General features: G+C 34.1%; 1 protein-coding gene across 3 annotated transcripts in view; it reads left to right on the top strand.

Moving 5' to 3' along the window:
- The first annotated feature begins 1,222 nt into the window (after window positions 1–1,222).
- Window positions 1,223–18,180, top strand: part of LOC127857135 (uncharacterized) — a 118,719-nt gene continuing 101,761 nt past the window's right edge. For 2 of the 3 annotated variants that reach the window (XM_052393504.1, XM_052393505.1), the window contains exon 1: window positions 1,229–1,291. In XM_052393504.1, the coding sequence (XP_052249464.1) occupies window positions 1,236–1,291 (56 nt within the window). In that variant the 5' untranslated portion in view covers window positions 1,229–1,235. Of the gene's footprint in view, window positions 1,292–18,180 lie in introns of all 3 variants that reach the window. The other variant, XM_052393508.1, reaches the window with a different exon arrangement.

Genomic DNA, 18,180 nt, shown 5'->3' with positions numbered 1-18,180 from the left:
GAAAAGAATTTAGGGGCATGAATGAGCTACCACTGAACTTTTTAAAATGAATAATTTTAGGTGTCAAACCAAAAAATGTACATTGATTTTAAAATGTAACATTATCGAAAGTTAATTTACGATTTTATTTAAATAATTCAATACTACAATTTTTAAAGATTTGGTGCATTTATTTAAAAAAAATAGTACTAATAAATGTTGATTTAAAGACTGGATTAATAGAAGATATTCAATTTAGTTTCATACTATCACTAAATGTGCAAAGTCTTGTAAAATATTGTAGTACTGATTTATTTAAAAAAACATAAACGAATATTAATGAATTTGCGATTTTAATATTAATTAAGTCTTTAATTAAAAAAAATTATATTATTTCATCTAAAAATAAATGTACCAAATCTTAAAAAAGTGTATTACTGATTGATTAAAAAAAACGCCGTAAACAAATACAAATAAATAATGCCCAAATGAAGTCTTGCTTTTAAATGCCCTTAATATGTTATTGAAATTCTCACTTCAGATGTGTTAACTATTTTGTTCACTCCTGTTTAATTCTTTAAGTAATTGAGATATTTAGTAACTGAGTAATTATATTAATGATTTACTCAATTTACTCAATTCAAGGATTGCACTTTTTACAAATTGCGCATGAAAGAAAATAAATGCATGATATATTTGACTTCCTGCAGGCGCTGTTACGCTGTTAAGAAGACACCGTAACATGGCTAAGTCGTAAGAGAAAATACCGTAACATGTACAAGGAGTTGACATGCTCAATTATTTTGCAAAATCGGATAAAAATCACCAAAAATAATATACACATGGGCATAATATGTTTGTAAAAGAATGAACTTCAATAAAAAAATCATTGAAAATAATCATCGTGATAGAATTTGCAAGCCAGAAACAAAGAATGAATTGGATTTTCTATGTTTTGAGCTTGAACTTCTTTCCTTTATCATGATTTCACGCTAGAAAATGTCTCGATAGCTTAGGTAGCGAGTAAAGAAGCATTAATAAATGAAAATAAATGCCATACCCCGTTTAACGTGTAAGTTTAAACAACGAATTTACCTGTGTAAACGCGTGCGTATGTCAATAACTGTCAAGACGCTGTAACCGTTGTAGTTATGACGCCGTATCGCGTTGTCGTACAGACGCACCTCTCATTGTAACGTAGTTCATCGGGAGTGAAAGAATGGCGACAGAAAGTGCGTTATGGTTTTCGACTCGATATGACGTGTGCACCTCAAACCCCGTTCAACGGGAAGACAGACAGGTTTCGGAATAAGTAAGTATTGCATTCCATATTAACAATTGCTGTCAGTTTACCATATAATAACGTATTACTACCGTATACTTTTAACAGTTATACAGGTATATAAATTCAAAAATATTAACATATAGAATTAAACGTTTTTTTGTCATTTTCCTGTATTTGGAATCTGGGGGAAATCTCCTTTAAGAGGTCTCTTACGTAAAAATGTTATGAATTGCACCTTATTTACAAGCGCCGTCGCCATTTAATTTTGCGTTTGTTAACCCCGTCGCAAAGACTATGAGGGATTATACAAAGTTCACATGCGCCGGTAGCGGGCATTGAGACCGGGTTGCCGAGTTGCGTAGCACGTGAATCATATGACGTACCATGAGGATCTAAAGTCACGAATTCTTCCTAAGGAAGATATAAATCTTCCTTTGGAAGGTTTAAATATTCCTTAGTAAGATTTAAATCTCCCTTAGGAATAATTCATTCGTCCTAAGGAATAATTTATTCTTCCTTAGGAATAATTCATTCTTCCTTAGGAATAATTCATTCTTCCTAAGAAAGATATAACTCTTCCTAAGGTAGGTTTAAATCTTCCATAGGAAGAATTCGTGACTTATAACCCTTTTAGCCGCGTCATCTTAATTCTTCTTGTGAATTTCGAATTATTTCTAAGGAAGATTTAATTGTTCCTACACATGTTATAACCAATCAGGGTTCTGCTAAAAATAACAACCAATCGAAATACGCGTTACATTTCACGCGCGCTTCCTATGAATTTTGAATTCTTCCTAAGGAAGATTTAATTGTTCCTGCGAATATTATAGCCAATGAAAATATGAACGAAGTTCAACGCTAAATTATGCAATTTTGTATTTAGTAAAATTAGTAAAGTATTCAAGAAGTATTTTAATGATTTTTATTTTTAATTGTGCAGTTATTCGCTCATTTATCGAATTTACTAGAAAACACCATCGGCATTAGTATTTGTATCCAATAACAGCATAGATTTTAGATCTATATACAACTAGATATAAATAGTTAAAACTGTGAATTATTATAATCTTTGATAAATTAATTAATGACTTCGTAATTTACAACATGAGCTGATAAATATATGAATTCAACTATGCATAGTTCTAAAACATTTTACATATTATAAATGTTTCAATACGCGTACGACATTTATCATAATTACATGCACTGATTATACAGAACAGAACATATTAAAACATATTATACTACTTAGGTATAGACAACACATTCATCAAATTTGATTGTATAGTTACATAGTTATGATCATTAATAGGTTATTGGTGGCCATGACGGTGCAAAGTGGGGGGGGGGGACCAGGTACACCTTGAGAATTTGAGTGAAGGGTTAGATGTCAACCTTGATAATTTGAGTGAAGGGGCAGATGTTCGTTTAGTCCTGATTTTATGAAGGGGCAAATGTCCGAAGGGGCAAATGTCCGTATACCGTATCTGAGATTTACTTTTTGTTGCTCAACACAATCAAAATATAGCATTAAGCAGAAAGAAGTCACAATGCTGTCGCAAAGTATTGTGTTAGGTGTGTTCGTTTTTTGGCCCTAATGCTGCATTTTCGGCAAGTTCAAAGTATTTAAACGTTTACTTTCATTCGAAGACGCTGAAATGAATTCCCGTTTTATTACAGCTTAAATCGGCTTGTTTCGCTATTTACTAAATAAACAATAAATGGAATTCGAAGGATAAATTCAATGTGAATGAATCACTTTCTGGATCTCGACAGCTTGACAAGGCAAAACTGGCATACTAATGATATTGGTATTTTTAGTTATTAATTTAAGTCACATTTTGCTTTATAAATTTTGTTCGAGCATTTTGCGACTTATTTAATGGCTATGATACCCGATATCAACATGTCATATGGGATTTGCATATCACCAAGCTGTCCTGAAATACAACATTAATTACAAACTTTTTACTCAAATTACTGGTTTGTATGAATTCTTTCGTCTTTCTATTTAAGTAGTTGATATAATTATAGTCAAAATTATTAAACGTAATTTACCGTTTAGTCCATGTATATCGACCTCTTATTTATAGGAGTAGATATTATGTTAAAGGGGCCTTTTCACAGATTTTGACATGTTTTGAAGTGAGTCATTAAATGCTTTATATTCACGCTGGGTATGCGAATACTTCGTTTACGGATGGCACTTCACTTACAGAGAACAACAAACGCCACGCGCGAGAGGTGAGTTCTTCAGCTTTTTTGTATATATGTTCTGTTTATTTGGTTTTTAAACACAGAACATTGTTTGGGTGATTAATGGTATAGCACTTCGTATTGCGAAGAAAGAAATTCGCGGAAAAACGGTGAATTATTTAAAAAAAACGATAAAATTCCATCGATAATCAGCATGAATTGAATTATCAGTACATATTTAAACAAAATAAACATACTTGGAAATAAATCAAGAACGTGCTTACTATTCGAAATAAAGATCAATATATCCAGTAATGTTACAACATGTTACATTTTAGTTTACTAATGTATTTGAGAAAATTCAAATGTTTTAAGAGTCGCATGCACATTTTTCATCTGCACTTCGTTTACCGATCATCTAAAAAACAATGGCACTTCGTTTCCCGACATCTAGACACTTTTTTCCAGATGTAACACACTCGTTTTTTGTGAATCAAAAATGCAGAATTCGCTGTGGAATACTGTTAAAGTAAGCAGGCAATAAATAAAAATGTATGTACTTAGTACGCAAATAAAAAACGAATTACCGAAGCATGTTCTTATTCCTTTGAAATATGATTATGATTTGGTAAAAATTTGAAAGATAAATGTTAAACAAATTGGATATGTCTAATGAGTAAAATCTATATGACCATATATTTTAAATTACGTTCTAAGCGGTTGATCTAAAGCATTTATCTTTATGTCCAAATGAAGGTACTAAGGCTATTTACTTATATATTAGATAGCATGTCATGAATAATCACTCTGCTTAAACTGCCTCTCAGAGATTAATATCAGCAACGATGCAGGTCCGAAATTCTATTGGAACTGTTTGGCTCAATGGCAGTAAACGAAAATAGCAATAAAAGAACGGACGGGGTAGATTTAATCACACGACAGTGGTGTAAAAATTATGCATAACAGTCTTTGTTTTTAATATAAACACAACACATGCTGCATATGAAGTTCTATCCTATATAGCACCCTAAACTTCGTTTGTGGGGGTATACTAAGTACTGACTCCATAATATGACATTTAAACATTTTATGTACGCATTCCTTTTTTTTCCAGAATCAGTTGTTTTTACGATTTAATTTTAACCGTGATTCTTAAAACTCAACCAATACAGTGATTTAGGGTCAAGTGAATCGCACTTCGAGCAAACGTTAGCGTTGCGTAAAGGGAAGTGCTCCCTATAAGCAGGGCTCAAAATTAAGGGAGTTTTACCATTCTCTTTTTAATTTTGTTGCTACGCATAAGTATCGTCTTGATGATGCGATTCAAATAAGCACAACCGACATAGGATTTTATGAAGAACAAATGTGTATTTGCCTCATAAAGACCCCTTCACTACCGTTATCTAGAGCCCTGCTATAAGTAAAATTAAACACGATTGTGTTGATCCACATTATCCGTACACATTTACTTAATAATAAATATTGTCTTATTTGAAAATTGCAATTATAATAAACGTAGTATAAATTAATAGTAATGGGATTTTTGAAAAATATATTTTCAAAATGTTTCGTATGAATAGCAATAATATAAATAAATGCATTTAAGGTAGAAGATAAAACTCAGTTATTAGAGTGCCCGCTTTGTTGAAAGTCTCCGTAATCTGAAGTGCCCTTTATCGGTAAACAAAGTGGCTGCAACTTTATGTATGCCACCTATTACAACATGCACTATCTTTGTTTATATTTCATTGAATACTATCAAAATTTCAGTATTTGAAGCACAGTGATTACTCTACATGCTGGAATAGCAAACAATTTCTTGCAATAATTCTAAGTAGTTTTATTTTGATAAAATGTTTACTGTTCATCCCGTTTATGCTGTTTTCCGATCGAATTTTCTATTTTTGGGGCAAAACTGTACCATTCTTCCGTGAAATTGTGTATTCCCAATACAAAAGGATACACCATTTATCAACTCGACCATGTGTCTTGTCTTAAAAACTAATCTTTAGGATATAACGTTAAATAAAACAGAGGAACTTACCTCTAGCGCGTGGCGTTTGTTGTTCTCTGTTAGTGAAGTGCCATCCGTAAACGAAGTATTCGCATACCCGGCGTGATATTGATAAATGTAAACATTGGATCTTAAAAGCTCCAGTTAAAAATCCAGAATAAAATTCTTTTTAAAAAAGTAGTCCGCAGCAGGGCCCGAACCAGTGACCCCCTTAGTCCTGGAGTAAAAACGCATTAGCCTGTTCGACTATTCTGCCAAGTATAAATGATTGACGTATTTTATACCTAATATAAGCAATCTTCGTAGTTTCACACAATTAAACAACAACGACATTACTCTCCAAATTATTCAATCGTTTCGCGTTGCAACGCTTTATAATATTAAAATCTTTAAAACATGCATATAACGGCTATATTAAACCACGGTAAATGTTCAGTATTACTGTTTCCTAAAAATAACATAACTTAAACGAAAATTTGCGAATCCGATACAATTTTTTTCAATTTTTGTCAATTTACCAAAACGTGAAAAGATCCCTTTAAAGTTAAATGAACTGTATCCCAGTAAAAGAGACACTAAGGCGATTCAATCGTGATACATTTGCTATCTCGGATTTCTATGTAAGATAGGCCTCGTGGCTAACGGTCGCCATATTGCCTTGTATTACTACTTTACTACCCAAAAGGTTGTCAGTCTATTGTTATGAGGCTGTATACGATGCGCGTTGAACTAGCGCCAAACTTTTTACCGAAACTTTGATATTAATAGCACTATTACCGTTCATTTGTGTTGCATGTTGACCTATTATCCAAGTGATTTACTTGTCCATTATTATTATTTAATCACCCTATCATCCAATTTTTAAGATGAAATTACGGTGTTTACAAAACCAACCAAACCGAAAGTGAAACTGGATGCATTACGTTTCGCGATGTAAACATTCAGTATTTGTTCAGTTTGAGGAAGCGAATCGATAATAGACGTTGGAATATGTATGCAATGCAGACTATCATTGCCGATTGTAGTACTGGCTAAAAAATACCTTTTATGACAGGTCATGTATAGAACGTTAATCAAATAGTGACCATAAATCACTACAAATGTCTGGGTTGTTCATTAATATAATTAATGCACGTTTCTGATCTAATTGCCTGTATCTAGTTGTAATTACCATGATATTGATAAAATTAAAACGTTTTTTTTTTCATAAATTAACATTACATGTTTTATTTTTATCATTTAGGGCCCTGTATCGCTCCACTGCTGAAAAAAAGGCTGAAACAAATTTCTCTGCATGTGCAAATACTTAAATATAGGCCCTATTTAAGCACATGTACACTTTTGTGACCTTCTGGGTCAAATTTAACCCCAGGGGCATAATTTGAGCAAACTTTGTAGAGGACTACTATATCTCACTACATACAAAATGTGGTAGCCCTAGGTCCTAGAGTTAAGGACAAGACTATTTTTAAAGTTTTTACAAAATAAGCAAGATATAAGCGTTTATAATGTTCAATTTTGTGACATGCGGGTCAGGATCAAATTTGACCCAAAGGGCATAATTTGAACAAACTTGGTAGAGGACTATAAGATGTTACTGCATACCAAATTTGGTAGCCATAGTACATATGGTTTTCGACAAGAAGATTTTTAAAGATTTCACAAAATAGGCGCTTTAAAAGCGTTTATTCAATTTTGTGAACCCCCGGGGCAGGGTCAAAGTTGACCCCAGAGGCATTATTTGAACAAATTTGGTAGAGGTTTATTAGATGTAACTACATACCAAATTTGGTAGCCCTTCGCCAAATGGTTATGGACAACAAGATTTTTAAAGTTTTCACAAAATAGGCCCCATATAATCGTATGTTCAGTTTTGTGACCCCGGGCACGGTCAAATTTGACCCAAGGGGCATAATTTGAACAAACTTGGTAGAAAACTATAACATGTCACTACATACCAAATTTGGTAGCCCTATGCCATATGGTTAAGGACAAGAAGAGTTTTAAAATTTTCACAAAATAGGCACTATATAAGCAAATAATTGATTTTGTGGCCCCCGGGTTAGGGTCAAATTTGACCCCTGGGGCATAATTTGAACAAACTAAGAAGAAGAATATACAATGTCACTACATACCAAATTGTGTAGCCCTAGTCGTAATGGTTATGGACAAGATTTTTTTTAAGTTATCACAAAATAGGCATTATATAAGCATATGTTCAATTTTGTGACCCCCGGGGCAGGGTCAAATTTGACCCTAGGGATTAAATTTGAACAAAATTTGGTAGAGGACTATTAGATGTCACTATATACCAAATTTGATAGCTCTAGGCCGGATTGTTATGGACAAGAAATTTTTTGAAGTTTTCACAAAATAGGCCTTATATAAGCACATGTTCAATTTTGTGACCCTCGGGGCAGGGTCAAACTTGACCCCAGGGGCATAATTTGAACAAACTTGGTAGAGGACTATAAGATGCCACTACATACCAAATTTGGTAGCCCTAGGCCCAATGGTTATGGACGAGAAGATTTGTAAAGTTTTCACAAAATATACCCTATATAAGCATAGGTTCAATTTTGTGACCCCCGGGGCAGGGTCAAATTTGACCCCAGGGGTATAATTTGAACAAATTTGGTAGAGGACTATTAGATGTCTCTACATACCAAATTTGATAGCCCTAGGCCCAATGGTTATGGACGGGAGATTTTGAAAGTTTTCACAAAATAGGCCTTATTTAAGCAAATTTTCAATTTTGTGACCCCCAGGGCAGAGTCAAATTTGACCCCATGGGCATAATTTGAACAAATTTCAAAGAGAATCATCCCAGGAACATTCCAAAGAAATTTCATCAGCATTGGACCAGTAGTTTAGGAGAAGATGTTTAAAGGAAAAGTTTATGCATGGATGCACGATGGACACAGGACTTTTGGCAAATGGAGATAAAAATCAAATTAAACATTTAGTTTTGATGTAAAATCAGTTTTAATATGCAAGTGTCTATTTCACTTATAAATTAAATCAGCATATTATTCATTGTTGAAAAGATTATTCCAAGCTTGATGTCATATTTCAAAGTGTGACGGATAGACAGACGGACAGTGCGATCACTATATGCCCTCCTTTGGGGGCATAAAAATGTGTTTCACATTGTTTTGGTTAATTAGTAATGTAGTTAAAAGAACAGAATCATCAATTATAAAGTTATTGATTATAAAGTGTTGCTGGCATATTTGATGCATTCATCTAGCTATAAGAAGGTCCCTGTTTTATCCCCACTGGCACCGAGTGAGGGTTCTCAAAATCTTTAAACAATATGAATAACTACATATAGGGTCGAGAGCCTTGTTGATATGGGGGCTAAACACCTGAAATCAAAGCGACCCAGGTTAAAGGCCGAGGCAAAATAAATAAACCAGAGGCCGCATGAGACTGCTATACTCTGAACAAGTATTGTTTCTTCTCAGAAAACTGGCTTTTAAAAGTGGCTTACAAAGCTTTAGACTTTGAGTTTCAGTGCAATCTATCTAAAATAAATTGGTAAAATTAAATAATAATTTGTAAAAAATAAACATTCTGCACAAATTCAATTATTTACTTTACCTGTGTGCATGAATCATTTCAGTCTTGATGGTTAGTGAACTATGTCAAAAGCACCATAGCTATGAAACACTTGTATTTTGAATATTGCAATGTTCCACAGAAATGATGCTGATGATAATTCTACACGATGATGAATTACTAGATATATTTCTAAATTCCATTTCCACCAACAATTCGGTTATTCCACTACCAGTTCAAATGCTTCGTACACAGTTGAAAATAACACTATTCCACTCAACAACCGTGACACATGAACTCAATTTTTCAACTTTTCGCAATTAAAGGGGCCTTTTCACAGATTTTGGCATTTTTTTTTAACTTATTCATTAAATGCTTTATATTGATAAATGTAAACATTGGATCATAAAAGCTCCAGTAAAAAATCAAGAAAAAAATTAAAAAAAGGAAAAGAACATTGCCCTGAGCAGGTTTCGAACCAGTGACCCCTGGAGTCCTGCCAGAGTCCTGAAGTAAAAACGCTTTAACCTACTGAGCTATTCCGCCGAGTACACAAGCGTGAAATACTTTATACCTTATATAAGCAATCTTCGTAGTTTCACAAAATTTAACGACAAAAACAGAACTCTCCAAATTATTCAATCGTTTCGCGTTGCAACGCTTTATAATTTTTAGATTTTAAAATCGTCAAAAGATGCATATAAAGGCTGTATTAGAGCATGGTTAATGTTCAGTATTACTGTTTCCTCACAAATATCATAACTAAAACGAAAACTTACGAATCTGAAACAACTTTTTTCAATTTTGTCAATTTACCAAAGCGTGAAAAGATCCCTTTAAAATTGTCTCCTACTGTTATTGTTGTCGTTGTACTTTTGAAAGTAGTTCGAAAGATGGCGACCATTAACCCAGAGATTGATTTATGAAATAAATCGTCTGCTAATTCAGAATGTAAGGCGATTGTGGCCAGGTTAGATCAAGTTAAGCCTGCAGTTGCTTAAACGCTGTTTGATTAAGAGCGGTTTTCTAACAATGACAAATAGTTTAATTGGATACTGTGTAGACTGTCCTTTTCCGGTGACCTGGCTAATTAAATTCAGAAGCCTGGTAACAGTTTAACGTTAATGTTACCAATGTGTCAGACCAGGGCCTGGATTTTGAAATCTAGGACATGCATGGTCCGAAGATGTCATTTAAGATTAAACAATTTTTCAAACACATACAGATGCATAGACATATAAATAGTAAAATGCACTAAGTCAGAAGGCATTTGACTTCGGCTGGTTCCTTGGCACACCAGGTGTTTCGGTTGCAATAGTTTGATGGACCAGGGACCTATACAAAAGAAACGAAACTTGTCAGTGATGAAATTTTCCATATTGTTATGGAAATTACCAATCGTCGGTTTCCGAAAAACAATACGTCACGGTTTCCAAAAATATGATGGTTGTGCCCAAAGATTTTGGTGTTAATGAACATTACTGGTTTATATTTTAATAATTTCGATTCTCATTTGATTGATAGGTAATTTCAAGGCTGATAAACTTGAAATATGCAAGCTATTCTTTCGTTTTGCATATGTGTACAATCGGTAATTTCCGTAACCACTCGTTAAATTGTATCAGACACAATTTTTTATTTAAAAAATATGTTTTACACTAATATTCTAACTCTTTCTTGCTAAAAACTAATGCTTGAATGATTTAAAAGTAATATTGCATCGTTTTCAGCCAGGAACACTGTCTATGACCGCGAAAAAAAACATAACAAACTTTTTGATTTACGATATTTACTTTATAAATAGCTTGCATGCGGAATGGCATTGCATGTTCCGCAAAATAAATATATCGACTTTATTTATTGGATAATTTCGGACTGTTTCATCCAATCAGAAAATAGCTTTAAAACGTAATTTAGACCCATGTTTAGCGAGATAGGTAAGTACCACTTTTTATGCACTGCCAAATTGTTACATAACAAGTTGCCTCTCTTGTTGGTTCATGCAACTGTATTATTATGCCCCCTTCGAAGAAGAGAGGGTATATTGTTTTGCACATGTCGGTCCGTGTGTCCGTATGTCCGTCCACGTGATGGTTTCCGGATGATAACTCAAGAGTGCTTATGCCTAGGATCATAAAACTTCATAGGTACATTGATCATGACTCGCAGATGACCCATATTGATTTTGAGATCACTAGGTCAAAGAGCAAGGTCACGGTGACCCGAAATAGTAAAATGGTTTCCTGATGATAACTCAAGAACGCCTATGCCTAGGATCATGAAACTTCATGTGTACATTGATCATGACTCGCAGATGACCACTATTGATTTTGAGGTCACTAGGTCAAAGGTCAAGGTCACGGTGACCCGAAATAGTAAAACGGTTTCCGGATGATAACTCAAGAACGCTTATGCCTAGGATCATGAAACTTCATAGGCTCATTGATCATGACTCGTCGATGAATCTTATTGATTTTCAGGTCACTAGGTCAGAGGTCAAGGTCACTGTGACCCGAAATAATAAAATGGTTTCCGGATAATAACTCAAGAACGCTTATGCCTAGGATCATGAAACTTCATAGATACATTGATCGTGACTCGCAGATGACCCCTTTTGAGATCACTAGGTCAAAGGTCAAGGTCACGGGGACCCGAAATAGTTAAATGGTTTCCGGACGATAACTCAAGAACGCTTATGCCTAGGATCATGAAACTTCATAGATACATTGATCATGACTCGCAGATGATCCCTATTGAATTTCAGGTCACTAGGTCAAAGGTCAAGGTCACGGTGACCCGAAATAGTAAAATGGTTTCCGGATGATAACTCAACAACGTTTATGCCTAGGATCATATTACTTCATGGGTACATTGATCATGACTCGCAGATGACCCCCTAATAATTTTCAGGTCAAAGGTCAAGGTCACAGTGACTCAACTTTGAAAAATGGTTTCCGGATGATAACTCAAGAATGCTTACGCCTATGATCATGAAACTTCTTATGTACATTGATCATGACTCGCAGATGACCCCTATTGACTTTCAGGTCACTAGGTCAAAGGTCAAGGTCACGGTGACTTTACACAGTAAAATGGTTTCCGGATGATAACACAAGAAAGCTTACGCCTAGGATCATGAAACTTCATAGGTACATTGATCATGACTCGCAGATGACCCCTATTGATTTTCAGGTCACTAGGTCAAAGGTCAAGGTCTCAGTGCCAAAAAACGTATTCACACAATGGCTGCCACTAAAACTGACAGCCCATACGGGGGGCATGCATGTTTTACAAACAGCCCTTGTTTCAAAAACGTTTTCATGTAGTATACTTATATTGATATTTACAAATTGATGCATATGAATGATAGACATTACTGAAATCATTTTAATGATACTGAAATCATGACAGTGAATTAATACTGATAATTATTTAATATATTTTGCTTGATACAATCATGTACATCTATATCAAACGAGATCATACTGTAACTTCAGTGATGAATTTCAGTGAATTAAATTAAATCCAAAATATAAATAACTCCTATATCTCTCCCGCAGCGCGCACACCTAAACATCAAGTAACCAGCAAACACGTCTTTCTGGGGGCGATGGCCATATGGGAGACAATCCCGGTGCACTCGATAAAAAACAAAAACAACAATCTAATAACACGTATAATGGCAATAAAGTGCATTACTATCAGAGTAATAAAACACAGCACAAATTAGGCTTCATGCTGGGTTTTATTTCTCTTTAAGTAATGCAGATGAACCTCGCTTCTGTATATTAATAACCTAGTAACTGATAAAACTATTTAAAGAAAACGTGAAATATTATGTGATAATCAGATCGATAACATAAACTATTTAAATCTGCTAGTATATCCGATAAAAATATATTATAATTGACTTTGACAGTGTTGACGTTCAGTTGTTCGTGACGACGACCGCATGCATTTATACATCTCTTAAACTTCTCAAGATCTTTTTTCGGCTTTGGAAACGATATAAATTAAATGTCACCAACTAATCTTTCAGGATATCGATTGTCCGAGTTACATAGTCCCCATCGACACCGTTTAACAATTTTTAATCTACTTTTTTAAAGAGGAAAACAAAAGAAACTCGCTAAAGTAAAAGTGAACCTATACATAGCTTGTCTAGAAAATGGCGGACAGTTCGTTGCTAACTAACGCGCCCGATTAATCGATCGCTGATTGGTAGATCAGTTCTTAGATAAGAACTTGATTGACAGGCGGCGTCATGTCAATTCTAGGTTCAGTTTGAAAGTAGGTCATATGTGGTCCAAACTAGGTCAACAAACCAAATCACAGAAAAGGTTAGTGAACACTCCAGAGGTCACATTTTTTCCAGATCTTCATGGAAATTAGACAGAATGTTATCTCGATGAAATAAAGTTTCAGTTTGAAAGTTGGTAGTTTGTCAAAAACTAGTTCATTAGGTCAAAATATGGAAAACTTCCTTTACCTTTCCACAGGTCACATTATCTTCCTGATTTTCGTGAAAATTGCTTACAATGTCCATCTTAAGCAAATCAAAAGCTGAATTTGCAAGTTGGTCATGTGCAGGCTAAAGCTAGGTTACAACTTAGTCAAATCATACACAAGTTTTAGACACTATAGAAGGAGTTTTGGGTGAGCGATGCAGGGCTATCTTGTTTTAGAACAGCCTGTAGTAAGAAAGAAAAGGTATTGTATTTGTTTCAAAAGTAACATTTTATTGTTATTGGAAGTAACTGAGCAATTATATGATGTCATAGTTTTGGTTATTTTACTCACTTGTTATGATGTGACAAGGTGAGCTTTTGTTATCACTCTTTGTCTGTTGTATTTTTTCCAAAGTTTATTGTGAACAAATAAGATAAATATAGATTGTTACAAAACCTTGTTTATCAATAAAAAATAAATGAAAAAAATGGCTTTCTAAAAGTTGTAGTCTTGGATGATATATACCTCAACTTATAATCTTCGACAATCTTTTGAGAAGAAATACAAAATTTGACTATTATTATAACCCAACATACTATGAGGGGTTAACACAGGAATTCTCAATTATATTCCTCGAAAAGTAATGGGTTAGCATATTGTTGCTGTTTTATCCAGTTGTCTGGACCATTACTCCCAAAAGATTTGTAAATTCAAATATGAGATATTTAGGTAAATAAATCTTATTGAAGGGAGTGCAATGTCCACGAACAAAAACGATTGCACCACAACCATTAACTATTGACCCGCGGATAAATGACAAGCAATAAAAATTACACAATTGCGGTGATGTAGATTAACTTAAATGGATGCTTATTTATTTTATGCTTTCCGGTGATTTATACAGAAATATCAGTGAAATAAACTGGTATTTCACTGTTTTAAACAGTGATAAAAAAACAGTGAAAAAATATCGATATTTTTCTGGGAAAATCGATATTCCAACGACTCCAACAAATATCCTCTATATATCAATCCTCTTCAAAAGCATCGTCAAACCAGTACTTTCAGTACTTTGATCTACTATGTCATTACCACGTCGAATGCCGTAGGTGTGGAATTCTGCTCTAGATATATATAACAGCACATTGAGAGCATACCCCCCCCCCCTACTTTCGAGTTTATAGCTTACCTTTCCTAAACATAAAGTAACGCGGCACGTGCTTTGTGATATCACTCATATCAGTTTTTAAGAAAACGGGGATTAAAAAAATGACAAAATATTATATGCTTACTATTATTGTTAAATTTTACATCTAGGTGGGGATTGAAACTAATTGTTTTGAACGTTTTTAACAAATATTCATGCATTTACTTGTTTTGGTTATTTATTTTCATATTTGTAAATAGAATCATGCACTAACATCATGTATACGCCATGTACATAAGCATGTTTAGAAAAGATGATTTCCTGTATAATCGGGGAGTTCAATTTAAATTTCATTTGTTCACTATCTCTGAAGCGCTAAAGTGGTCCAGCTTAAATGTACATGCATATTTATAACATAATTTGTCTTCATTAAATGCATCGCGATAAATTTAAATGCAGAAGAGTTGTTAAAATGTTATACATCTCTTTATAATAACATAAATATATAACATATACCGGTATATTTGTTAATTATGAAGTAATCAATTAAATGTGGCATAGTTTTAATTGTTAATACGTGCGGTTAACTGACGACATTTTAGCTGTAGTTGTCGAAATTGATGTTCTGAAGCACAAGTTTTTTCAACTTACCAGTTTTTTAGGGTCTGCTATTTTCGAATATAAAGAATTATTGTTGCAAGGATATTTGAACGATTTTTGAAGAAATTTAAACCGTCTACATGGTGATATTATCAACCGGTATTAGCCAATGCAAACTTTGTATTTGTTAATAGCTTCTGCAAGCAGCGGGTTTTCAACGCGATTTCGATGATGATGATGGATGCTGATTATGATGATGATGATGATGATGATGATGATGATGATGATGATGATGATGATGATGATGATGATGATGATGATGATGATGATGATGATGACGATGAACGTTTGAAACTTAAGACTGTTGCCTAAATATTTATGCTAATTCCTACGCATAATCTGAAAAGAGGATGTCATTTATTATCGACGGGTTTTATCTAGTAAATGCGTTGGTGTTGAAATTTTCGTTTCGTTTTTCGATTTTGAAAGGAAATTTCCAAAGAAACGCTATAGTGTGTACGCATGCCACGAATTACTCGACGTTAGCAATGTTCTGTAATGTTAAGTGACCATCTTGGCGCTGAGCAAATATAAACATTGTTTTAAGGTTCTTGTCATTCAAATCTTTATTGGAGTCATTCATATATGCACCTTCATTTCGAAAATATTCAACAGTAGTATTTATTTAAATCATAGAAGATTTCAAACAATAGGCACCAGCCTTTGTGTTCAAACAGATATACACAAAAATAAATCATTAACAACAGCACCGCCTAGCGGGTGCAGACCGCTCTTCTATTTTTCTTTTTTAAAGGTGAAGGGATTTTTTACCTAACATAAATATGAGGATAAACAATGCAGCCGCATCTCGTTTAAGGTCGCCGTGGTGTAATGGATATGGTGTCCGCCTTGCGACAGGGAGGTCACGGGTTCGATCCCCATCGTGGGAGCGTTCTTTAGATCTCCCCCAAAGACACCAAGTACTGGTTCTAGGCCCAGGAAACGGACTCGAGAGCGTTTATATAAGCCTAAGGCTTTCGACGCAATCGAGCTAAAATAAATAGGTTTAAACTAAACTAAAACACAGTTTGAAATGAACACAATCCATTCAAATTTATAAAGAGTGTGTCTTAAAGCACAGGTCGAGATGTGGCTGCATTGTTTATCCTCATATTTATGTTATAGAGATAACTTAGACAAAAAAACAACTATATGTCTCTTTTTTTCGCAATTGGTTGCTGCACTCATTTCTCATTGGTTGTTTATTTGATTTTAAAGCGATCTTGTTTATTGGCCTTGTCAGCGAGGTTACTTGAAGTTATTATCACTTTTATCTCTTTGTTTTCAAATCATTAATAGAAAAGATAATTTGAGCTTCCTTTTGAGAAAAAAGGCTTAATGGATATGCATAAATTGTCATCCCATTACCAGATACTCTTAAAAAAAACACAACAAGATCAAAAAGTGTCGTCCTTGATTAGCTTGAGCGCACTGCACAGGCTAATCCGTGTGCATTGGATGCCACTTATTTGACATGCATTAAGCCCCGTTTTCCCTGAACGCAGCCAATATATACAGATTTCAATGACAAACAGGCCATTGTCGTCGCACAAGCTGTTTGCTTTCATTTAGTGCCAATGTAATCTCACTTTTGCAAAACCAGGTGTAATAAAATTATGAAAGACCAAATAACGTTATAATAATTTTGATGGAATGGTTCATAATACAGTATAATACTGCTCGTCCTTGCGCTTTGCGTTCACGTTAAAACAGTATTTTTCATATAAATGTGAATAAATGACCAGGATTGAGTATGTATTGATTTGTTTAATATCTCCAGCTCCCAAGTAAACTGGTAATTGATTAAAAAAAAATGTATATTTTATTTTCGTATGTGCATGGTAATCTTTAAATATACAAATAATTAGGTAACAGGTTCATGGTTTCTACGATTTACTTCTGTGATTGTTATTATTTAAGTAGCTATTGTGTACAGTGATGATGATTATTATTATCTTTTTTCACTTTTAGTTTTGTTGTTGATAGTATTTTGGAAATAAAAATGAGCCATTCTCTGTGAAAATGGGGCTTAATGCATGTGCGCAAAGTTTCGTTCCAGATTAGCCTGTACATTCTTCACACGTTAATGGACGACACTTTTCGCTTTTAATGTATTTTCCGTTTAAAGGAAGTCTCTTCTTAGCGGAAATCCAGGCTAGTCGGAAAGTGTCGTCCGTGATTAGCCTGTGCGGACGGTAAAGGCTAATCAGGGACGACACTTACGCACTCGCATTAAACCCCCTTTTCACAGAGCGAGGCATACATAAAGTCATAGAAAATTTCTATGTTAATAGTTTGATTATATTTGTTTGTAGCTATTGTGTTAATTTATTTTTTGTCATGTTGTTTTATTATTCTTGTTTTTTTCGTATTGAATACTGTACGTACAAAGAAAATGCTTTGTATATATTATGATTATATTTGTTAGTGTTTTGGTGATTGCTGTTTAGTTGTTTCACTATTATTGTCGTTGATGATAGAATAATGGAAATAGAAAGAAATTTAAAGAAAGTTGCTTGTTTATATTTTGATTATGTTTGTTGAGTTACACAGGCGAGTATATTACGTGCAAATGAATTAATACTTTATTAAATTCGCGAGGCCTACAGTTGTATTAACACACGAACATAAATGTGTGAGGCTTACAAATCTATTAACACACGAACTTATCTACGAAAAAAAAGTGACAGAAGCCTTCAGACAACTTCAATGAAGTTGAAATCCCGGTAATTGGCGCCCTTCGAACGTCTACAAATGTCGAATATTGAGAAGTTAGTCAACAGGTGCCACGTTCTTTATATTTGTATATCAAGTTGACATATTTCACATATTTCCTTTTAGAACGCGCTTTTCCAAAATAAAGGTTATTCGGAAAAACCCTGTTACAGA

This window comes from Dreissena polymorpha, chromosome 14 (genome assembly GCF_020536995.1).
Source record: "Dreissena polymorpha isolate Duluth1 chromosome 14, UMN_Dpol_1.0, whole genome shotgun sequence".
In the NCBI taxonomy this organism is placed as follows: Eukaryota; Metazoa; Mollusca; class Bivalvia; order Myida; family Dreissenidae; genus Dreissena; species Dreissena polymorpha.
Note: the sequence above shows the minus strand (reverse complement) of the source record. Positions and strands in the feature narration are given on the sequence as shown.